We start from the raw sequence: 23,588 nt of genomic DNA, 5'->3' as shown, positions 1-23,588 counted from the left end.
TTTTCTTTTTATTCGTTTTTTTTATACTTTTTCGTCTCCTTTTCCTTTTATCATAGTTTTGTTATTTTTCATTTTTTCCTTATATTTTTCCTTTCTTTCCTTTCATCTGTTCATCTCCCTGACTCAGTGTTTTGGTATTTCGAGTATTTCATCTTTTTTCCCCTTTTTCCTGCCATTCTGATGTTTTCTTTTATCCTTTTTTTTTCCATATGCTACAAGTGGTAAAGGTTAAAACACGACACAGGACAGGTTTTAATTTTATATATTCATGTTCCTTTATCACAGCAAAACGTTTAGGGGAGAGCGGTGATGATTCGGCCACTTTTCAGAAAAATAGTTTTAGAAAAAAAAGTTTAAGTAGTGTAATTTTGTTGATCTCAAAATGTTCCTTCATCCTTTGGCTCTTTCGGCTGCTAATATGACACCCGTAGCCATGTCCAGTTTTCAGATGTAGGTGGTGAAAGACAAGTTTCTAAATCGTCCGAACCATCCCCACCCGTGGTGATGGTTCGGCCAGGGAGGTGGGATGGTACGGACACTCATAATACTCAGCTTAATATTTATGTAACGTAAGCTTGATTGGCTAATAAACAAGATTAAATCTACTATAAAACATTTGTATAAGCACAAAAATATCCTCTCATTATTTATAGGGGAAAAAACAAAAAGGAGAACTACAAGAAATATCTAAAAAAATTGGTATTATGGCCTCCTTCTTTTCTCACAAGCATAATATCTGAATATAAATCAACCAAATTAACCTTTTTATAACGGTTGCAACACCTTTAGTGTTTAAATTGATATAAATTTAATAAAAATAATGAAAAAATCAACCGTCCGAATCATCACGACTCAATAAAAAGCAAATGTGTGGTCACACCCCTTTTCCAGCACGAGAGCTGGGTGATCGTGTTATACGGCAACACCTTCGCCGTGCATCGCTGCGTCACCAAAATAATTTACATCTCGCTAATTGCCATGTTTTTGAAGTGAGAGCTTACGATACACCCTGAAAATATTACATACGAGATGCAAAAAAACATAAAATCAGACTTACATAAAAAAGAATAGCTCTTAGGGAGTGGTTGTCCCTTTGTGGGCCAAGGTAACAAAGTTTTGCACATTCACACAAAATCTCGCGGCACTCAGTCCCATACACTTTACAATAAGTGCTATGGCTGGACCATCCCACTGTCCGAATCATCGCCACTCTCCCCTACCTAAGAACACAGTGAGACCTGCGTGACTCGGTTAAATGCGGTGACGCAAGAACTAGGTGACTTGTAACGGTAAAGTTCGCTGACTGACTGACTGACCCAAAATGAAGCTGATGTAGAAGTTAGAAAGGAATGGAAGATGAAAAGAAGGAGATGCACATTAAGGAGAAAAGGAAGAGAGGATGAAAGACAGAAATGTTGAAAAGGTATAGCTCTATAGAGGAAAGTAGGAGATACATGGAAAGAAGAAAAGGAATGATGATGAAAGTCAGAACGAAATGATAGAATGGAATAGAAGATGAAAAGGAAATGCGTGGAAAGAAGAAAAGGAATAGAGGATGAAAGAGAGGAGTCTGACATGAGTTAGAAAGGAATGTTAGAAAGGAAAAAAAGAGGATAAATGGAAGATGTGTGGAAAGAGGAAAAGGAATAGAGGATGAAAGAAAGGAGTCAGACAGGAATGTTAGGAAGGAAAAAGAGGATAAACAGAAGACGATGCATAGATAGAAGAAAAGAAGGATAGGAAGGTTATTATCACCATCATTATTATTATTAAACAGAGTGCATTAGGTAGATCCAGGGGAGTACAATTACTATAGATTAAACACTCTGTAACCCTCACATTGCAGACAGAGGATAAAAGAAAAAGGAAAAAAAATAGAAGATGGACAATCAAAATAAATAAGGACAGGCAAACAACATTAAATTGCTATAAGAGACATTCAGTTAGATATAAAAAGAGAAAAGGAAGGAGAGGAAGGACAAGGAAAAAGGAAACAGAGGAGAGGAAGGACAAGGAAAAAAGAAACAGAGGAGAGGAAGGAAAAGGAATAATAAAAGAGGAAAGGAAAACTGGTATTGTAGGCAGGTCAATTTTAGGAGAAGGTCAACACAGGGAGACGGGGAAAAAGAAAGAAAGGAAATAAAGATCAAATGGAATGTTTGTTTGTTTCCCATTAGTGGAGGGAAGGAAATAAATTAATTAAGGAATGTTTATCAGTCTCCTCTTGGTCTGTTGGTGTTCCTGTTAGTCCTTGAGGATATCCAGGAGTCCTTGCAGGGTGGAGAGCTCACCGGGGAGTGGGGAGACAGCCTGGGTGGGGAGCTGCCACACCAACACTCTCCCCAAGGCATCCCCCACACCCAGCTGAGTCATGCTGGGGAAGAGAGGTGGGGGTTTGGTGGGGGGCATTCTTTTATGTGGTCAAATTATCTATAGCCTGTTCACTTAAGTCTGACCCAAGCTGACAACATAAACCTAAGCGTGTTCGTAAGCACAGTGCAGATTATGAGAAAGTGTTGCGTGAGATAAACACAAACAGAGGTTAAAGAAAACTTTAAACCCATAGCAGTAGCCAATCAGCACTCAGCTTGCAAACACGCTTAGGTTTATGTTGTCAGCTTGGGTCGGACTTAGGCGAACAGAATTTAGTTACCAATAAATCTTTCTGAAACTAAAAAATAAAAAAGTGAAAGTAAAACCGAATTAAAACACCAACAAGCATGAATATCCAGTGCCATAGGGCTTTTCATTTTTATGTATTTATGTTTACTTATCTATGAGCTAGTTACCTGTTATTTACCTTAGAAGAAATTAAGGTATTAGTAGGAAGGACAATCTTTATGCATGTTTAGTTACATTATGTCTATTTTATTTATTTTTATTTCCCCTTGAGCTGCCTCCTTTGCTGTAAAAAAAATCCACACACAGCACTCACTTCCTGTGGTTGAAGCGCAGTGCCGTGACAGCAACTGCTCTGCCGGGGGAGGCCAGGGTGATGAAGGGCTGCTGGCGGCCCGTCCTGGGGTCAAGGTCATGGAGGACCACACGTCCCGAGGAGAGGCCGGCAGCAAAGACGAGGGGCCGTGAGGGTGACCACCGGGCACAGGTCACAGACTCCTCGCTGTGTGTGGCGGTGATGGGCTTGTTGGGCTGTGAGGAGAGGGATTAACGAAGCTGTCAGACTTAAAAGCTGCTAAACAACATAAGAGTGGCATTTCAATACATGGATCAGGATGAAAAAATTGACGGAGGCTTTAATTAATCTCAGGTTGGAATATGCAGCAGTAGTTTGGTCCCCACATAAAAAGAAAAAACAAGATCAAGAAAATACAAAGAGCAGCAACCAATATTCTTTTCAGCTTGCCAGGTCTAATGTACAGGGAAACATTGGTAACGTTGGGTCTGCTATACTTAAAAGAAAGAAAGGGGAGAGGTGACATGATTGCAGTGCTCAGGGCGATGAAGGGAGTAAGAGAAGTGATGGAGAAATCTGCTTGCATGTGATAGGGAAGCAACTATGGAATATGATATGGAGTTGAAAAGAACGTGATGCTTGAAAGATATTAAATACAAAACTGCTTTTCCAAATAGATGTATTAAACAGTGTACAACCTGAAATGTTAAAAGCTAAATTTGACTCACAGAGACTCAGAGATAGGACCTCTTGAACATAACTAAATATCACAACTTGGTAAATATAACTAATACACACACACACACACACACACACACACACCTGCAGAAGCGAGTACAGTCGTATCTGGTTATCTGAGCCCGCTGAGAGAAGTGCGTGGCGGTGGTGAGGCGAGAACTGTGCCTCCAGGGTGCGGCCAGTGTGTGGGGCGAGTGTGGCCGTCACGCACCGATGCAGATGAACACCACTCAAGTCCATGACGGTGGGGGACTTTGGGGGGGGGGAGAGAGTAGTATCGTTTGTGCATGTTCACCCATTTATAAATATCATTGCTAGGCTATTGACATTAGGGAAAACTGCTTTTAAAAATATAGCATAAATCACAATCAATTTCACTCATCAATCAGCATTATTGCCATCATGTAGTCTGACTTCAATTTCCACCCACCAACCAACACCATCACCATCACTTCTCTCGCACCTCAGGGTTGGCAGAGCAGAGGAAAAGGCTGCCCCCCTCCCCTCCCACCAGGAAGACAGAAGGGTCGTCTGGGCTGTAGGAGGCGGCTGCGATGCCCACGCCGGTGTCCTCTCCAACCTGCGTCCTCACACCCCTGGGGATGTCCTGCGTCCTCACCATGTACCTGTGGAAATAATGAGGAGCTATTACCTTCTGTTACCTTAGACAAGTTGCAGCAGTGGGGTTTATAAGTCTTAGTACCTGCTGCTGCCACCTTGACTAATTATATATCCAATGCACCTGTGGGGATGACAATGAACTAGTTACTTGTTATTTACCTTAGAAGTAGTTAAAGTCGTAATAGAAAAGGTAATTTTTGTGTATGTTTATTACCTTAAGACTAATTCATTTGTACTTTACTAACCGCCAAACATAACTGAACCCAATGACCAGACCTGATGACCTGTTCTGACCTTAATTATCAAAGATTAACTCAACTGAACATATGCTGAGCACCCTGCCCTGCCCTCCACTCACCCAGCCTTGAGGGTCAACGTCTGCTTGGTGAGGTTCAGCGCCCACACCAGAACATGGCCCGTGGTGGTGGTGGCGGTGAGGGTGTGGGGTGCGCGATGGGGGCCACCATCCCCTCCCCGCAAGTCCCCCAGCTCCACCCAGGCCAGCGTGCTCACCCCGCCTCCCCCACACTCCCCCACGGCCAGGGGTGTGACGTCCTCCGTGCGAGAAAGGTCGTATACCAGAATTTCTCCTGCAGTGGTGGTGATGGTGGTGGTTAGTGGATGGTTGTGGTAGTGGTAGTTTTAGCAATAGTGGTAGTAACAGTAAGTTTCCTTAACACAGATGTAAAATTATTTGGAAAAAACATGAGAAAAAAAAGGTTGTACTATATATCATGTACAAATTTAATATTTAGGAGATCACTCAGAAGCACTCAGACACCATTAAAATTGACAACAGTAAAAGGTGGTACTAAAAAAGCTATTGCCACTTTCACACCATCAAAATTGCTAACAGTGCCAAGAGAGTGTGAGTGCCAATAGAGTAAGAGCCACTTCCCCACCATTAAAAGTGCCCGCAGCAAAAAGCGCCGGGTTTGAGGGGTGGAAGGCCAGGCACAGCACGCAGGAGGCAGCCTCAATGACGCGCTCCGGCTGGTTGGCATCAAAGTCGCTGCGGTTGATGTTCCACACGGCGATGGTGCCCCGGTGGCTGCACCAGTCGTCATGCTCCCCCGCCCCGAAGCTCACCCCCACCACTGACCCCGTGCTGCTCCACCCCATCCCGGACACCACACACTGCAGGCCAAAAAGAGGGAAAGATGAGCATGAGTATGGGAGCCTTTACACTTAGGGTTGTTTTATACTAAGATATGTATTCTCAAATGCTTTTGGCTCACACAACAAATATTTCCAAAGGCCACAAGGGATATTAGTTGGGTTTTCATGAGGGATTTTCACACTCATGATGCAGAAGCCTTGTCAAACCATCACTAGGCACATAAAACTACCCATGGAAGTACCCACAACCTCTATGAAAGCCTTATCAAATGTAGGTGAGTAAGCCCCAAACTGTTTAAGAATATGGGCCTAAGAGATACACACAATGACAGACTACATATTCTCATACAGGATTAGTGAAATTTGGCAGGAAAACTGAATAAGACTTGATGGCATTATCCCTTTCCAGGATTGATGTGGATGTACTGCTGCTGTGGCTCACCTCCTGGTCTGTCTGGTTGCAGCGGAGTGTGTGGAGAAGCTTGCCTCCTGTCCCAGCCTCCTCCTCCACTGCCCCATAGCCAAGGAAAGCCTGGCTGCGGGCACGGCGATCCAGCTCCCTCAGCACTGTGGCACAAGAGAGGAAGTCATTCAGCCAAATGTTAACCCACTGCTGACTAGGAGTATGTAAGTGGTGAGTTAATTTTTTTAAGATTTTTCATATTTTGTTAGTGCTGCCCTTTTTATTTTAATGGAGTTTATTAGTTATTTTACTGATTATTTATACCTTGAATGGTGCTGACAAGGAGCGAGTGCTGAGTTTAGAGTTTCTTCTTATATTTTTTATAGTTAATTGAATAAATAAATAAAACATATAACTATTAGCAAGTGACAAATCAATGTGAACAATAAATAGCTAACCAAATTTATCCTCCACCACCACCACCACCATCCTTACCTTTGGGGGTGACACGCTTCAGGAACTCTGAGAGGGATGCTTCATCATACTCTGCTGGCCCAAGACTCTTCTGCTCCTCCTCCTCCGTCTGCACCCCGGCCTGAGGGAGGAAGAGACAGGTGAGGGAAGGTATGACATCTTAATTTTTTCAGGTGTATTTATTTACCACTGATTTTGAGGTGTTTATATTAGTAAATTAATCAAATAAGAATTAAAAATAAACATTCATAATACTACACTGAAAGATGATTTATATAGGGTTAACATCAGAACAAAAATGTCTTAAAAATAGCAACTCCATCACAATAAGAACAGCCACTTTAATACATTGAGGTAAACCTATGGACTGTAATCTGTTCAGCTACTTTCATACATTTGAGCAAACTAACACACCTCAATCTGGTCGGTAACTTGGCACTCTTCATCCTGAGTGCCGACCTCCTCTGTCTGGGTGCCGCCAGATTCCAGGGACCTGTGGGAACAAAGACATGAGTACTGAGGCTCACGCAAGGTCGAGACACAGCCACTGCCTCTCTACCAGGTGAGTCTCAAGTTGATATCTTACTCATTAATACTATCTCATCCTTCTGTTCGACATTTAGCTGAGTGTTGACAAAAAATGGTGGTATATAGCTGTATTATTATGAAATTGGAGATAGCTGTGTTACTATAAATGTGGGAATAGTTGTGTTATTGTAAAATTGGGGGATAATTAGTTTTGTTATTGTAAATTATGGGATATATACCCAAGTTGCATTGTTAAAAAATAGGATATCTGTTTTATCATAATAGGGGATAGCTTTATAGTAAAATAGGAGATCCTTTATGCTATTACTCACTGTTCGGTCTTCCAGGTGGAGGGGAAGCTGGTGGGCTCGTCGCTGTGGTCAGAAAACATGGTGTGTGGAGTGGACGGGTCTACCTGCACCCTACCTGGCCACCTTGGGACGTCTCAGGTAATGACTAGCTTTGTTTAATGGTTAGCATGGGTTAGGTGTTTGCTGTACCTGGGAGTTTTCTATCTTATTACACTGATACTTCGGTTTACCTGTACCCCACCTGAACACCTTGAAATACCTCCAGGTAATGTGTTATTATGTTTAGCAGTTTACATGGGTTTTGTTTAGTAGTTTACGTGGTTTAGTGTTTGCTGTACCTGGGTGTATTCTTTCTCATTACACTGATACTTCGGTTTACCTGTACCCCACCTGAACACCTTGAAATGCCTCCAGGTAATGTGTTACTATGTTTAGTAGTTTACATGGGTTTTGTTTAGTAGTTTACATGGGTTTTGTTTAGGAGTTTACGTGGTTTAGTGTTCGCTGTACCTGGGTGTTTTGGATGTCATTAATTAAGCCGCTACTGGTCTACCTGCACGTTACCTGGACACCTCCACAGATAGACTTGTTTTGTATAGTATTTGTTTTGTTTAGTAGTTTTCGTGTTTCTTTTAGTGTTCAGTGTGCCTGGGTGTTCTCTATCTGGGCTTCCTCTATCTGTAATTAAGCTGCTTCTGTGTTTGTGGTAATTGTTAGGGCTGTATGCAGGGCGTGTTTGTATTTAAGTCTTCCCCGTGGCTCCGTCCAGTCCGCCGTTGTCAGGTATGTTGTTGTTGTTGTTGTTGTTGACGTTCGCGACGATCCGGTGTGGTGTCGGCGGCCATGGAGGTAGAATTGGTGGAGTCGACATCACCTCAATTAAGTGAATCCGCCCGAGCTGTCATTTTTACGACCAGGTGTCAGGTGTTGTCAGGCTCGCCCACCCCCATTTTTTGGCCGTAAATTTGACAGTTCGTCGGCTTCACCTCAATGAATGGGATTAGCGGGCCGTGTTGACTCCACCAATTCTACCTCCATGTCTGCGGTTTGCTATCCCGTAGACATCCTATCCTTAATTTTGCATCGCGGAACCCAATCTTTACTATCACAGAGTAACTAATTGAAGCATCTAAGTGTAAAAAAAGTACCAAGGAGGACCTAAAAAGCGATGCACAGCAGAACAGGTCAAAAGAAGAAGGGTGATTATATTGATATCCTATAAAAATAAAAATAAATATGTCATCATTTGCTTCCCCGGCTAGGTCATGCAGATTCAGACTATTTATTTATTTATTTTTAACAGGAAAGGAAGCAGCTCAAGGGCAACAAAGGAAAAGTGAAGAAAAAAAAAACCCGCTAATCGCTGCTCCTATAAAAGCCAAAAGTAAAGAGTGTCCAAAAGAGAGGTCAATATCGTGTGGAGAGACTATGCCTATCAGTGCTTCCTACGATAGTATTTAATAATTTTATGCACTTTTATTGTATTAGATTTGCTTCCCACCCTTCTTCCCACAGTTTTAAGCGGAAAGACTGTGCTGTTCAACCTGTTTCGTGCATGACATTAGAACAGCTTATGGATATATCTTCACTATTAGCTATCATTAGTCCATGCAAAAAAGGCCTTTCTACGTAGATTTGTGTTGCATAGGTAACAATTAATACGGGTGTGGAAGTACTAATATGAACTAGTTTAAACAATTTTCTTTAACGACAGGACACAGGACTAGAGAGAGAGAGAGAGAGAGAGAGAGAGAGAGAGAGAGGAAGTGCTCGTACAATATTGCAGTAGTAGGGGCGGTAGAAGCAGAAATAGCAGCAGCAGTATGACCTAAAAAGAAAAGTTTGAGAAAGTTATGAATATATGAAGACAAAACAAAAACAACAAATAGCTGAAAATTTTACCGCTAATGAGAAAATTGAGGTAGTGTAAATCAACCTCTTTTCTTATTTCCCTGTTGCCCCCACCTCCTCCTCCTCTTCTTCTTAATAGGTGAGTTATGCGTAGTTGAGGGCTTGGTAGTTAATGGTACGAATGGATAATTAGGTCATTTTATATATTTTTTTTCTTAATCGAGGGCGTTAACGTCAATGTTTTGTGGGTGCATTGTTAGTTCTGTAGGGAACGTATAAGTGATGATCGGTGTTGCGTTAATTGTCTCGGGTTTGGTGTTTCGAGATTCCCAGGTGCCGAAACTTTACAGGGTCGAGGCGGTGTAAGGTGACAACGTGGCCAGTGCGAGGAAGACGGCGGAAGGAGATGGCGGTGGTGGCGATGGTGACGGGGAGCCGGATGGACTTCTGCTGCTACTGCATATATGAAGTCTGAAGGTTAGATTTATAATTTGCTTTTTAATATTTTTTTTTTTTCGCTTGCATTACTGTTTTTATTTTATAGTCGTCTACCCACTATAGTGTCGTTTAATAATCGTGGTATGGTTATTAAGTTGTAACTGGTGGTTTGCATCGGGCACAGCTGTTGGCATTGTGTAATTATTTATGGTCTTGTTTCCAGTCTGACGTGGCCGCGCCGAGCTGCTGCCGAAGGAGTCCCGTGGCCGTCTCGCCCCCGCTCGTGGATTACTTCGTGCACCATCGTACGTTTGGTTTGTCTTTTAGCTTTTTTTGTAATGTCAGTTTATTAGATTTATGGTAGGCTTGTTCAGGGTAACGACTAACAATCATTGGTAGCCTACTTAACATTTATTTCATATTATAGATTGTTAAGCAGTCGTGATGTGAATACTGGTGACTATTGGGAGTTTGCGTTACGTGGCAGACCCTCTATTACAGCCGTTAATTATGTTTTTTTTTTTTAAACAGATAGACGCACCACCGACGTTAGAGAGTTGCAGAAAAGTGTTCTGCTTCGCTGCCTGTTTGACTGGCCCAAGAAAGCGACGGTCTCCTATTGCCTCCCGCCCGGTGCTCGGGACCACTCGTTCGCAGACTCCGGCCTCCGCAGTCTTCCTTGTCGTGGTTTGACCTGGGGAGCTGCGTCGCGCGGTGAATCTGCTGTGCCGTGAAGCCAGTGATTCCTTTGTCTAGTAAGATGAAGGACTCTGGTGGATTGACTTTGCCACGCGTCTTCCGGGGCAAGTTAGACTCGTGTGGAACTTTCCACCCGACGCAGCTTTAGGCAAAGCACGGCAAGGAAAGAAATTAAGTTTACAGTGAAGAGGCTTTGTCTACAAAGGAGTCGTAGACTTTCAAGGGTGGGAAAATAAGATCACCGTGGTGTAGTGTATACGGAAGGAATAATAAAAGCAGGCAGGTCCAGGGATTTTTTATTCAGTTTCCTCTACTACTCGAATCATGTATATCCTTCCCCTCATATACCCGGGCTGCTCTATTCAAACGCCCCTCGTCGCGTCACTTCCCCGTACACGCCCCCACTGCCATGAAAAGCAGTAGGAGAGTCGAGCGATGGGACACCGCTAAGAGTCGCCGAGACGAGAGTGGTGGGTATGGGTGGCTTTGATTACAGAAGACCACGCCCCCAGCGACCTGAAAAGTACCCAAGTGTTAATAGACGTATACATTAAAATTATCATTAAAAAAATCTCCAGTTGTTACAGCTTTCGTTGACACGATCTAAACATGCGAAGTAGTCAAGAGAAGGCATATTCATTTTAGTAAACTCATTTTTACATTTATTTTACATTTAAATAATAATTAATTCGCACATACCAGCTTTAGCAATGCCTTTATATTACAAGATGGTCAACATTGCCGCCACAACCTAGACCTCGCCTCTCGCATATCGTCTACGCCGCCGTCAGCCCGAAGCATCACTCGTCAGGCGGCGGCGCTGCAGGCCCTGAAAGCACCGGAAGACTTTCTACTCTTGGCAAATGGGATAAAGCACTGCAAGATATTAACTACAAATAAATTACCGTAATTTATGACTCCACACTCGCGCTCGTCTTTCTCCCTCCCACTAAAGAAAAAAAAATGAATATGGATATTACATCGATGAGAGGAATTAACTTTTAAACTACTGCCTTACGTTCAATAAAGGACCCTGTTTAGTATATGCAAGCAAACTACGGCGGAGACCTATAATGACGCAAGTAAGCAATGAATAAGTCTTTAGCGTAAAATTCGGCTGGAAAATGGTACGAGAAAACGTGCCACCAAACAATTGAACGAAACGGCTAGTTAAACGGTTCACATAAGGGAAAAAACGTGGAGGGAAGGGGAACGAGAGAGCTACCTTATATATTGCTGCTACTACGTTTGTGTTCACTTTGGGAAACAAGCAGTAACGACAAATGATAAAATTGTTAATCATTGAACGATCAATTAATTTGTTACCCCGGCTACTTAACTGCAACAAAATCATAAGTATTTAATAGTAGTAGTTGCTGTAGAAAATACCTAACTACCTCGCACGCTCAGAATCTCAAATCCAAAATAGGCCTTAATCCCCATCTCAAACTGCCCCCGCCCACCTCTCTCTCTCACCCCAACACTCACGCCCTTTGCGTGCGACAGATCATTTCTCAAACTGTTCCCGCCCACCTCCCTCTCTGTGTGTGTGTGTGCGCGCGCGACTCCCCGGTAATTACTTCACCATTACCTGCAATCACAGCTCTCCCGTGGTCTGATGTATTCACGTCCCTCCACCTGGTCATCACACCTCCTTCGTCCCCGCTGGTGCTGCAAAGACGATCAGGAAAAGAATTTAACATCTTGGGTATACCGTATCAGTATTTAGACTCTACTTGGGTGAGGGCGTGAAACAAGCAGTTATTACAAGACAGATAACCAGTAAGGTGCTGAACCAGAGGAATTACGACTGACTATATATCGAGGAACATCAAGAGAAACACTTACGTATGGAAAGCTGCTCAAGTTCGTGGTGATGGCCGCCACACGGTCTAGTTCGAGGATTCTTGAGTCGCTCTGCCCAGGGTCTACCCATTCTGACTTCTCGTGACCAACTGAGCTCTCCAAGTTCTCGAAAACGACCGTGCATCTCTATGACATCACTTCCGTTTCACCTTTCCTTTTTATCAAATGTTACTACAGTGTATCATCGCTTTCTCATGAATTGGTGCTTTACATATGCACTTGGTAAACTTTTGCTACTTTGTATGCCCTCTAGTTTGCCATATCTACGTGTCCTGAGAAATTATGTCGAGAGGAGAAGCAAAGATACACTCTTGCCTCGAAGCAGTGGTTTGAAGCAGCTGAAAATTATGGATTAATAATTTGAGAAAGCCAAGGAATAGATTCGCATCACTAATGTATCTTAAAAATAGACGGGCTCCATACACAACGCTTCTTTAGAGAGGCTACCTAGTTTTCCTTATTTTATTTTATCGCATTTGATGAAAGACTATATTTCAACAATCATTTATCTGCAGACACAACAATCATTTATCTCCACTCACCTCCGTAATTACCTAAACCCTTTAATAGGCCTCGCCTTGTCTCACCTTTAATAACTTCTCCCTGTTGTGGAAGTTTATGATACTCAGGTGTTGATTAATGTTTATTTCCTCAGTTAGACACATGCACTACCTCCTGCCCGCCTCTAACTTAACCTGTACAGCTCGGTAACAAGTTCTAAGGGTTATGGTTTAGTTGTTCCTCTGACTCACATGAACTCACGCAGGTGGTAATATCAATAAGTACCTGAGACAGTTCTAGAGCTAGTTTGGCACTGAGATTTCCTCTTCGGGCAAAAACAGAGTCTGCTCATAAATTAGCTGTTTCATACATACTCCAAATATCACATGATTTCACCTACACTTAACTCCACGTCATACATTATGCAGTTCATTCATTATGCTGCAAAGTAAATAGTTAATTATCTCTATACCTAATTTCAGCCTTAAAAGTTGCTTATCCTGTTTATCACCTTCAGTCATTACTATAACCACTGCAGTACAAAGGCCTGCCCCAACGTTCTCCCTTTCTCGTTCTGATGTTAGCGTGCTGGCAATTGTTCTAATTTCATCTCTCTACCTGCTCCTCTGCCCTGATTTATCCTACAATTAAATGAATAAAACAAAATTCTAAATACATAACAATTCAGCATCTTAATAAACAGTCACATGTTTGTTTTTCTATATGACAGAATTGGCAAATACTTAACATTGCCACATGGTGAAGGATTGCTGATCTAATTTAAGCCTTCTACATAGACTGTATAACTAATAAACACTCAATAATCCAATGTCCACAGATGCCTACTCCAGCTTACCTTCGACAGTTCCTGCAAAGTTAATATAGTTACATGGAATTTTTTTACCCTGCACCACAGACACCACCACGCACTCACAGCTCCTCCCTGTAATTCTATTTGTTTATAACCAATGAACCATTACACGACAATCACAACACAGCTAAACCAAATCTCTGAGAGTAACAAAGAAAAAAAGAACTCCAAGAATATAAGAGAAATAAAGCAAGGGGACTTAACCCTGAAAAATAAAAATCACTCATTGATAAAACAAACTGTATTAATAAAAAATTAAACAATACAGTGTGAAATAAGAAAAAAATGGCACACGAGCAAATTATATAAACTCTGTGGCGGCAAACATTACGGTCTATCAGCGTGCGTTGCAAATCACAAGTTACGCAAAGACAAAAACAAAGTACTTAAGACTGAAGACTTGTACTACTACTTTATATTCACTAAAAAGAATGCAAAGCAGACTTTCCAGCACAGAACACTAAACATTTTGGTCTTGATATGTGGACCCGCGAAGCAACATCCTGGATCACAACGAGGAAACAGTAACCGAAAAGTTGTACTTCTACGAAACACTTGTTGGAGAAGAAAGAGAGTCACACTTTCTCACCCACAACACTTAACTATTTTGGCATTGATTTCCATACCTAAAAATGAACATTTCAAATCACCCAAGAAAACCTTAATATTAAAACACTAAATTAATATTAAACTAATATCATATTAAACAGGTATTTAATTTTGATGTTTTAATCAGAAAAACGAAAATCTGACTAAAATCCCACTACAAGTGTGACTATTCTGGCACAAATTAATCGTCAGACAAATTTCCATTAATCAAAAGGTAGAAGTTATTACAAAAAAATTGTATTACCACTTGATCTTGATTGCAAAAGGATGTAACACTGATAGACATGATTTTCAAGTAATTCAGAACTTGATAAAAGATGACTTAATATACCTTCCTTCCTGTATATTGCAAAAAGAATTAATGTTAAAAGTCATTATTTTTCAGCAAAGCAAAACTTAACATTGCTTCAACTACCTCACATGCTCTTGACTGGATACACAACAATACCTGATAGTAAAAAGAATGTTAGTTGGACCTTTCCAAAGTTTGCTTGGCAGTGAAACAGACTGAAAACACTTGAAGCCTCAGCCGGTGCACTCTATACTATGTGCAGTGATGCTGACGGTGAACTACATCGTATACACTCTTGTTGTGGGCTTACAGAAGGTCCCGTGAATTAGCCTCATTCACTACGGCAAACCTTCACTCACCCCAGCCACCAACACGGGCATGTCCACCAATGTATGCATGACTCCAATTAGTACACATCAGGAAAAATATACTAATTTTGAAAACTGACTTGAAGTATAAAATAAAGCCTCATCATAATACTATTTTCACAATAGCTTATTTTTATATCTCAGTTTAGTGTTCCAAAGCTTGTAGTGTTAATTGGAAGGCTGCATACTGATCAGCAAACATATTCTTATTTGGTAACCTCACTCTCCACTTTTCACATTCACTCATCATATCAATCCATAAACTAACTTATGAATTACATAAATGCATCATATGTACTTGGCAAAGAAACCCTTAAAAAAGAAGTGTTACGAGTATACTGATACAAAACCAGCCTGAAAGGTGCTCTGGCGGAAACGAACGTCACCGAATGTTACAAAAATATGCCACACGACTGCCAAAAGAAGTGTAAAAATATGCTAATATAAAAATAGCATAACAACTGCTCTCAAGAGATGAACATTACCAAACGCTGCAAAAATTAAGACACACGACTGCGGCACTTAAACTGTGTCAAGCGGACAACTCTACGACACTCAGTCTGGCGTGCAGGCACCTCGAGATATGACAGGCAATGCAGTGCGGGAATGACAAGCCACTGGCAGTAAGAGATGGCATGTTACAATGACAACAGGCTAATGGCACAACAAGGGTATGGCACCAGGAGAAACAGGCTCATGGAACCAATACACCTTACTGCCTTGAGGAACATTCTTGTGTCACTAACATGTGTTTACTAAGAACAACAACAAGCTTTTTCATGTGCCCTGGGCCTTAAAACTATTAGCCACAATGGAAAACAGTCTTGTGGCACTAACAGAAGGTTGTGCCACAAGAGAAGACAAAAATGGGATGATGGCATTGACAGAAAATACTGCTTTAGGGAACAGGAACAGTCTTACAATGTTAATAGGTTAAGCTATGATGGAAAACAGGTTTGTGACACTAACACACAGATAAGACATTAGGGAAAACAGGCTGATAGTATTAACAGAAAGGTTCATGCCACAAGGGGGAAACATTGGTCAAGGCAGAGTGTTGTGCTAGTGGTGTGTCTGCCGAGGGGTCCAGGGCATTGTGTTCTCTGCTGGTGGTGAAGGGAGAGCCACTCAGGGGCTACGTGTGTGTGTCTCAAGCCTGGCAGGAGTGCAAACATAACAAGTAGTTTTTAGGAAGCAAACTCATCCTCAGACACACACACACTACAAAGAACATCATTATTCACACATTTGAAAACCATCCAATTCACTAACCTTAAATATTGGCACCAAGTTATATTACGACTATTATTACTATCAATATCATCGTTGCAAAACACATCCATTAATGTAGAAGAGTAAACTGTTTAGAAATAAAGAAGTTCAGTATGAAGGTGGATGTGCAAACAAGGGATCTGAGCTCTATATAATGTTGTACAGATCCATCATGAACAACACCAATACCACCACCACCACTGCCTCCACCACCTGGCCAAGGCACACACAGGTAAATGTTTAGCACCTGCTTGTCTTCCCTCAGGTGCTGGATGCCAGGTGAGGTTGGTGGTACCTTCACATTGTGTTTTCTGTCAGCTACCACAAATGTGTCAGTGAGAGAGGGAAAGAAAAATATCCTTAAACTCTCAGTGTGTGTTTACTAAGGACACTCCCCCCGTAGCTTAATTTTGTGTAAGTTTCTTTACAACCTTAAAAAATTTCCTATTATCCTAAGCCATAAAAATAGTTGTTGATTTACAGTACACAGCAGTCTCTGGCTACATGAACACCATCAACCTACAGCACATAAGATATTGGGACAGCCTGTGAGTGCCAAAAATGAGAGGTTGGTGAGACGGGAGAACCATAAGCACATCGCCACTAATGGTATGGAGATGTTTGCCAATTTTTACACTCCCTTCCAATTAATACTTGTATCAGGAAAAAACTGTTGCTTGAAATTGAGCAGAGGTGTGAAAGTAAATGAATTAGACATATAATATTACTCCATTAACTGCATGCAGCACTTTACCACTGCACTCCTTTTTTTGTAGTTCTGTTTGTTATATGGAATTATATGGAATACACCTATTATTACTCTCATTATTATTACTATTGTCAAAATGGAGAACCCTTATTAATCTTTATCCTGCCAATATTCCACTTTTACACCCAAGCTCATATTACCAAATCATTTTTTCCCCTGATGTGACTACTTCTTGGAGGCAAGTGTGTGTGAGGGGTGAACACGCCCCCCTTGGTCCACGCCAGCAGCTGTGTGTCGGCTGGGCTGGAGGAAAGGTTAGGTTAAGCTCGTGGGTCAGGCTGCCAGGGTGTTGACTCTGGCTCGTTGGCACAGAAGTAACAAGTGATTGATATTTTCTTTGAAGATAACATGAGGAAAAGGTAGCAAGTGATTGGCGTCTGAGGAAAACATGAGAAAAATTATCCATGATTGAGTTGGAGGATAACATTTGTAGAGTTCGTGGAGAAAAGGGTCCATGATTCAGTGATCGAATAATGTCATTAGTCATTCCATTATTAGTGGGAAAAAATAGCCATGACTGACACTAAGTAGCATTACAGTAATTTCTCCTCCTAGCAGAGAGAGACCAGCAAATGATCACGTCCAGAATAGCATCACCAACCAATACTCCACACGTGTTGTAAGGTAACAATGATCAGGGTATATTAAAGCATTATTAGCTAATTTGTACACACTATTTCAATTTATACTCCCTCTGAGGTAAAAATAACCAGAAAAATCGAACTGAAATCAACTAGTGTCAAAATAATTAAGTAATCAATCATATGTGACCGTCTCTTTGAAATACGTCCACTATAATCATTATAAGGGCAGTGCTATTGTGAGCTTTTACCTATCCCCTGGTTTTGGTTCAAGAGGTAGCTACTCGGTTTGGAAGTGACCACAGCCTTTTTAATGGCTTAATCCCTCAGGTCAAACCTCTAAATACAGAATACAGCAGTACAGAAGGAGCTGGTAGTGCTGGGAGGGAAAACATTTTCAAGAGTCCCCACTATCCTGCGTGCACTGCCCAAGCTTTCTTTAGAAATTCATTTACACCCTCTATTGTCCTTCTGGTCCCTTCCTGGAAAGTGTACAACCCTAGCAGGAAGTCCATCACCCTTTTTACATTCCCCTCTAACATCCTATTCCATTCCCTTGAGCTGCCTCCTTTAACATAAATGGAATATATGCATTTTAACAATTTATTTACATAACTCAGCCTATTCTTCTACAATAGTTTTATTCCTGAGGAGAATATTTACTGAAATGGTGCACACAAATTACCCTCTGAAGACAACACAGCCAGCCATTCCTATGCCCACACAGCCAAGGCAGCTCAGTTCATTGTTACACCTGGAAGTAGTTTGTATAATATGGGTCCCTCATTAGGCCCTTCTCTTGGCCATGGCTTCACAGTGAGCAAGGGCACGCCTACACTACTAGGATGCTACATACACAGCAGTACCATAGTGAGCAACAGTGCTGAGCTTTCTCAATAACCAGGTTTTGACATGAGCACCTCAGACAAGGAAGCTGAAAAGATTGAATACTGGAGACTGTGAACTTTGAGTGAATGAAGGAAATCAAGAAACTGAGATGTTACCAAAAACTGTAAACTAAATATCTAAAGAGAGTATATAAGAAAAAACTATTAATCAGGGACCATGAAATCTGAAGTAGAGTGAAAATCAACGAACCAAGATGTCGACAGATTGAGAGCAAAGAGCTAAGAACCTAAAAGAGAGAATAAGAGAGAGCTGGGTTAGTCAAGAGCATTGAAGGAGTCACATTCTCTTATTCTGGCAGAAGACTTTTGAATTGCATTTTTGATTCTTTTGGTCAGGTTAAAAAAAAAATCCAATACTAATTTGATTTTCAGTAAATTTAAGTTGAGTGTGTGTGTGTGTGTGTGTGTGTGTGTGTGTGTGTGTGTGTAGAAAATTATGCACCAAGAACGGAAGCTGACATCAGCAAGAGACATGAGCACATAAAAAACTGCTTACATGTATAGATACGTACGTCAGTGTATGTGTATGTATGCATGCTTATGTATGTATGCCGACAGGTGTGTATGCATGACTCCAGTGGTTTACAGTCTAGTGGTGTGCATCCTCATGGGGTTTGCAGTCCCAGCGATGGTGAACCTCAGGTGTGAAGTTGACGATACGAACATGAGTGGCCTGGTACTTCTCCCTCTTGGGGGGGATGGGGCAGAGGCGGTAGGTGACCTCATCTCCTTCCTGGGGCACGTACTCCCCCTCGATGCTGCAGGGGAGGAGGGGGGAGAGGCATGAGTTGGGGTGAGTGGTGTTGAAGAAATGAGGGAGAAAAAGGAAAGGAAGAAAAAAAAAAGGGGGGTTGGGTGTGTGAAATGTACTGATGTGAGAATGATAGAAAGGAGGGAGGGAAGAAAAGGTATGAAGATATGTGGTAAGAAAAAAGAGACAGGAAGGCTGAGATGGGGAAAGAGAATATAAAGCCCCAAATACACTGCCAAATTTTGGCCACGAACTTGACGCCGAATCAGTTCGTGAAAAAATTCGGCGACTGGTATGCCGACATGACCAAGACTCTTACAGTTCGTGACCATTCGGCGACATGTCGGCAAATGCTCGAGACAATTCGGGGACAGTTCGGAGACATGTCGGCGACTATTCGGCGTCCATGTCGCCGAGCTCAAAATCTGAAATTTTAACTTTTTTTTTGTCACGTAATAACTGGCGACAAGTCTCCGAATCGTCTTCGCATGTCCCCGAAGTGTCGGCGACATGTCGGGGACAATTCTCTGACAGTGCCAAGATTTCTGACAGCTGATCATCTGATGCCCATGTGGCATATAAAAGCTCGGGAATCGACGCCTACCGCATGGACTACTACAACACCCAGGGAGCAGTGGCCTGACAGGACAGAATTGTGGGCGAGTAAATACCATGTGTGGTAATATGTATGATAGTATGTGTAATAAAATGTATAAATGTGACTTGTTTTTGTTTTGCTCTCCTATAAATATTTTAGAATGAATGAATGTTTACGTAATATCAGTAAACAAACCAGTAACTGAAAGAAGAGATAAATCTAAATAACTGAAAATGAAACAAAGGTTAAATAATGGCAGAATAATGATATTGAGAAATAAATAAAGTAATAAATAGTAAATTAATTATGAAATAAATGAAAATGTTACTTCCATACCTATTTTATATATTCAGATTCTTCTTGTTTTTCATATTTTCTTGTTTACTATTAATTATTATAGTATTATATATATATATATATATATATATATATATATATATATATAGAGAGATATAGAGAGAGATAGATAGATAGAGAGAGAGAGAGAGAGAGAGAGAGAGAGAGAGATAGATAGAGAGATAGATAGATAGAGAGATAGAGAGAGAGATATATAGATAGATAGATAGATAGATAGATAGATGGATAGACAGATAGACAGACTGATAGATAGACTGATAGAAAGAAAGATAGATAGATAGATAGATAGATAGATAGGCAGACCCCCGTGTACACCTCCCACTGTGACCCGTTTGCCGTGTCGTGATTAATTCGCCAAATATTCGGGGACATGTCCCCGAATAGTCTTGGCCATTCGGCGACATGTCAAAATTTAAATTTCAACGGTCAAAATTTGCTGACAATTCGCCGAACACCGCAAATCGGACGCTGAATTGTCTGCGACATGTCGCCGACATTTCGGCGACAATTCGGCGTCCATTTTGCATTCGTGCACATTCAGCGAACAGCCGCGAATTTTTCATGCAACATGAAACTTTCATGGCGGTCGTGACCAACTGTCAAAAGTCGCGTGATGGACGCAGACATGTCCCCGAAAGGCCAAGAACAGGCAAGAAAGATGCCGAACTTGTTCGCGACACAGGATGACTTGCATATTCGCGCACATTCGTGAGACAAAATTCAGCAGTGTATTTGGGGCTTAAGGGCATGGGAGGAAGGAGAGATTAAATGATGTGTATGAAGGTGAAAGTCAAAGGAGGAGGAGGGGAATGAGGGAGAGGAGATGTTGATGGGAAGTGAGAAAGATAGAGGCCAGACCAAAAGACAGATAAAGACAGACACACATACAAAAAAAGAAAGAGTAATAGAATAGACAAAGAGACATAAGAGAGACACAGAGTAGGAGTAAAAATAATAAATGTTCCCCCAAACATATAACCCCACAAACAAACAAACAGCACAACACAGTCTACTCACTCAGAGATGTGAAGGAAGAGGTCCTCAGAGCCATTCTCAGGAACAATAAAGCCGTGTCCCTTGGTGCGGCAGAAGTATCTCACCTTCCCCTTCACCTCGGGGTTGGTGATGGCTATCTCACTCCTGCGGATGGGATGATGTATGTGTTAGCAGCTTCTAGGACTAACATGATTGGTGGCTTTCATTCTTCCTTTCTTATTCTCTTTTCCTGTTGTTTTTATATATGAAATGTGTGGGAATACTATATTTTCAGGCATATAAGGTGCACAAGCATTGAAGATGCACCTACATTTTGGCAGGTCTTTTCTTGAAATAAACAAACACAATTCTCGCCTGATATTCCTAGCCCTTCCCTCTATCAGCTTATTTTAAAGGCTCTCATGTATCATTATTTATTCCACTTTTTCCTATATAAAAAAGGTCTGTCATACCTCTGCAATCTCCAGCTTCAAACTAACAAAATGCAGATGGATTATGCAGCTAGTCAGGTCCTTGGTGTAGAAGTGGCTGATGGTTATTAATAGGCTAAAGGAATCTGGGAAGCTTATTGTGGGTGAGGTGTTTGTAGGTTATGCTTTAGGGCACCAAAGGGCCAAATCACCACTTGGTAAAAGGTAAAGTTAGGGGCACACACATGACCTTGGTGCTCACCTCTGCAGCATTGGCCCTTGAGCCTGTGGGAGTTGAGAACCCATTACCCCAGGACACAGGGCCAGTGTGACATCTGGGTTACCATAGTTCACCTTCCCCAGGTACCCACTTATCAACCAGTTCAAAGGGGAAGATGGACAACTACCTAGGTGGACTGTTCAGTGACTGCGGGATTTGACCTGGGCCCACCAGATTCATAGCTGAGTGTACTAACCATTAGATCAATAATAACAATAAAGCAAAGTTCATTCAGCAGGGCTTACGTGGACTTAGTTCGGGTGCGGCGGGTGACAATGGGTGACGGGATCTGTAGCAGCCGCTTGTTGGGGCTGTCTGGGGTGCTGCTGGGGGTAGACATGCCTGGGGGAAGGGGGAAGAGTAAATAGCTATGGACACCAATTAATTATTGCACCTCCTGATATATATTTTCACCTGTGTGTGTGTGTGTGTGTGTGTGTGTGTGTGTGTGTGTGTGTGTGTGTGTGTGTGTGTTCCAGGTGCATTGCTTCATTACCTAACACCTCTTGATAGGTTCTCACTGATATGCTTGGCAGTAGACACACCTTACTACTTCCACACCTTCACAGCACTACCAGGTAAAGGCAAGTAATCAATGTCTCAAGGTAAACAACTACCACGCACTATGGCAACCAGGTGAGGCAAACAGGTGAGTGAACGAAAAGGTAAATGCACAACACGAGCAGCTGACCTTTAAAACTCAAAGGTCAAGGCAGGAGAGATAAGTGGGCAGGTAGAATGGCATCATTATCAGCCCTAACCTTTCCATACCTTTACAAAACTTGAGGTACTGTTAAAGAGACTATCTGGGTATTATTTAGACTACAAAAAAAAGGTCCTTATAATGTAGACTTCTAAATACGGGGTGGAATAAATGAACGTGACACCAGATGACTGTACACATGTTCTTGTACCATACAGAATCTAATAATTTTGTTAAAAATGAATATGAGGTTTATTTAGACTAGAAAAAAAAGGTCCGTATATCCAGGCTTACAAATACGGGGTGGAATAAATGACCCTGATACTAGATAACCTTATACATGTTCTTAGGCCTATATAGAGCCTAATAAGGATAAAAGGTCAGGCAGGAAGCATAATGGATGTGAGAAAACACCTATTCATCCCATTCCTACCTTTGACCTTGAGAAACGAGGTGAAATATATGACCCTGATACTAGATAACCTTATACATGTTCTGAGTTCCATACAGAGCCTAATAAGGATTAGAAAAGATCAGGCAGGATGCATAATGGATGCGAGAAAACACCTAATCCCATCCATTCCCTTGACTTTGATACGGGGTGAAATAAATTACCCTGATACTAGATAACCTTATACATGTTCTTAGGACCATATAGAGCCTAATAAGGATAAAAGGTCAGACAGGATGCATAATGGATGTGAGAAAACACCTATTAATCCCACGCCTTCAGATACGGGGTGAAATAAATGACCCTGATACTAGATAACCTTATACATGTTCTTAGGCCCATATAGAGCCTAATAAGGATAAAAGGTCAGACAGGATGCATAACGGATGTGAGAAAACACCTATTCATCCCAAGCCTTCCCAGTGACCTTGAGATGCTGTCAGCTGATGCACACGTAAACAAGAGGATGGACTCTGCCTATTTAACCCCTTATTTCTCCTTATCCTCCCTTTCCTAATGTATTTTATGGATTGTAAGTAAAGGAGAAAGGTGTATTGTGTTTGTCTATCCCCTCTAACTCACCTGGAAGCGTGTGATTAAGCGTGTAAAGGAGAAATAAGTGTGGATGGGAGGGATGCTGCTCCTTATCTCGGCCTGTTAACCCTTCTATTTCTCCCTGTCCTCCCTCCTCCTGTGTGTTCAATGCCTCGTAATAAAGGGAGAAAGATTTATTGTGCTTTTCTATGACCTCAAACTCACCTGGAAGCGTGTAAATTGTGTGGAAAGGTGAGTTACGTATGCCAGGGAGGGATAATTTTTCATTTTTACCTATTTAACCCTCTATTTCTCCCTGTCCTCCCTTCTCCTGTGTTCAATGGTCCATGGCCATAAGTAAAGGAGAGAGGTGTG

General features: G+C 41.7%; 2 protein-coding genes and 2 long non-coding RNA genes across 5 annotated transcripts; 1 reads left to right on the top strand and 3 right to left on the bottom strand.

Annotated features, from left to right (window-relative positions):
• Positions 1-245: 245 nt before the first annotated feature.
• On the bottom strand, positions 246-7,928 carry LOC126985432 (cytoplasmic dynein 2 intermediate chain 2-like). Of its 2 annotated transcripts, none has more exons than XM_050840300.1 (11): positions 7,507-7,928; positions 7,130-7,357; positions 6,684-6,762; positions 6,291-6,390; positions 5,835-5,959; positions 5,176-5,410; positions 4,632-4,863; positions 4,116-4,278; positions 3,737-3,904; positions 2,936-3,150; positions 246-2,374 (listed from the first exon to the last, which is right to left on the bottom strand). In XM_050840300.1, exons 2-11 carry the CDS (start codon positions 7,186-7,188, stop codon positions 2,245-2,247), a joined length of 1,506 nt encoding a protein of 501 aa, XP_050696257.1. In that variant the 5' UTR covers positions 7,189-7,357; positions 7,507-7,928; the 3' UTR covers positions 246-2,244. The 2 variants fall into 2 exon arrangements, with proteins under 2 accessions (XP_050696257.1, XP_050696256.1); XM_050840299.1 differs by having other exon boundaries at positions 7,130-7,446; positions 7,619-7,928.
• Positions 7,929-9,277: 1,349 nt separating this feature from the next.
• LOC126985435 (uncharacterized) lies at positions 9,278-9,963 on the top strand. Its single transcript, XR_007738713.1, has 3 exons — positions 9,278-9,436; positions 9,621-9,711; positions 9,929-9,963. It is a non-coding gene; the product is annotated as an uncharacterized LOC126985435 (long non-coding RNA).
• Positions 9,964-10,399: 436 nt separating this feature from the next.
• On the bottom strand, positions 10,400-12,081 carry LOC126985434 (uncharacterized). The gene is made up of 4 exons (XR_007738712.1): positions 11,945-12,081; positions 11,688-11,767; positions 10,796-10,925; positions 10,400-10,612 (listed from the first exon to the last, which is right to left on the bottom strand). It is a non-coding gene; the product is annotated as an uncharacterized LOC126985434 (long non-coding RNA).
• Positions 12,082-18,722: 6,641 nt separating this feature from the next.
• On the bottom strand, positions 18,723-21,865 carry LOC126985188 (cold shock domain-containing protein CG9705-like). Its single transcript, XM_050839744.1, has 3 exons — positions 21,771-21,865; positions 20,857-20,979; positions 18,723-18,891 (listed from the first exon to the last, which is right to left on the bottom strand). The coding sequence occupies exons 1-3, from the start codon at positions 21,863-21,865 to the stop codon at positions 18,723-18,725; spliced, it is 387 nt and encodes a 128-aa protein (XP_050695701.1).
• Between the last annotated feature and the right edge of the window lie 1,723 nt (positions 21,866-23,588).

Source organism: Eriocheir sinensis, chromosome 59 (genome assembly GCF_024679095.1).
Source record: "Eriocheir sinensis breed Jianghai 21 chromosome 59, ASM2467909v1, whole genome shotgun sequence".
In the NCBI taxonomy this organism is placed as follows: Eukaryota; Metazoa; Arthropoda; class Malacostraca; order Decapoda; family Varunidae; genus Eriocheir; species Eriocheir sinensis.
Note: the sequence above shows the minus strand (reverse complement) of the source record. Positions and strands in the feature narration are given on the sequence as shown.

What these genes read in the sequence shown, in the direction of transcription:
- LOC126985188 (XM_050839744.1), bottom strand. Translation starts at nt 21,865, where the DNA reads ATGTCTACCCCCAGCAGCACCCCAGACAGCCCCAACAAGCGGCTGCTA. An exon ending in CGCACCCGAACTAAGTCCAC is followed by an intron (nt 20,980 to 21,770) that starts GTAAGCCCTGCT and finishes TCCCATCCGCAG; the next exon opens with GAGTGAGATAGCCATCACCA. An exon ending in CTCTTCCTTCACATCTCTGA is followed by an intron (nt 18,892 to 20,856) that starts GTGAGTAGACTG and finishes CCTCCCCTGCAG; the next exon opens with CATCGAGGGGGAGTACGTGC.
- LOC126985432 (XM_050840300.1), bottom strand. Translation starts at nt 7,188, where the DNA reads ATGTTTTCTGACCACAGCGACGAGCCCACCAGCTTCCCCTCCACCTGG. An exon ending in TCTGCTCTGCCAACCCTGAG is followed by an intron (nt 3,905 to 4,115) that starts GTGCGAGAGAAG and finishes CCCCCCCCAAAG; the next exon opens with TCCCCCACCGTCATGGACTT. An exon ending in CTGCGCTTCAACCACAGGAA is followed by an intron (nt 2,375 to 2,935) that starts GTGAGTGCTGTG and finishes TCTCTTCCCCAG; the next exon opens with CATGACTCAGCTGGGTGTGG.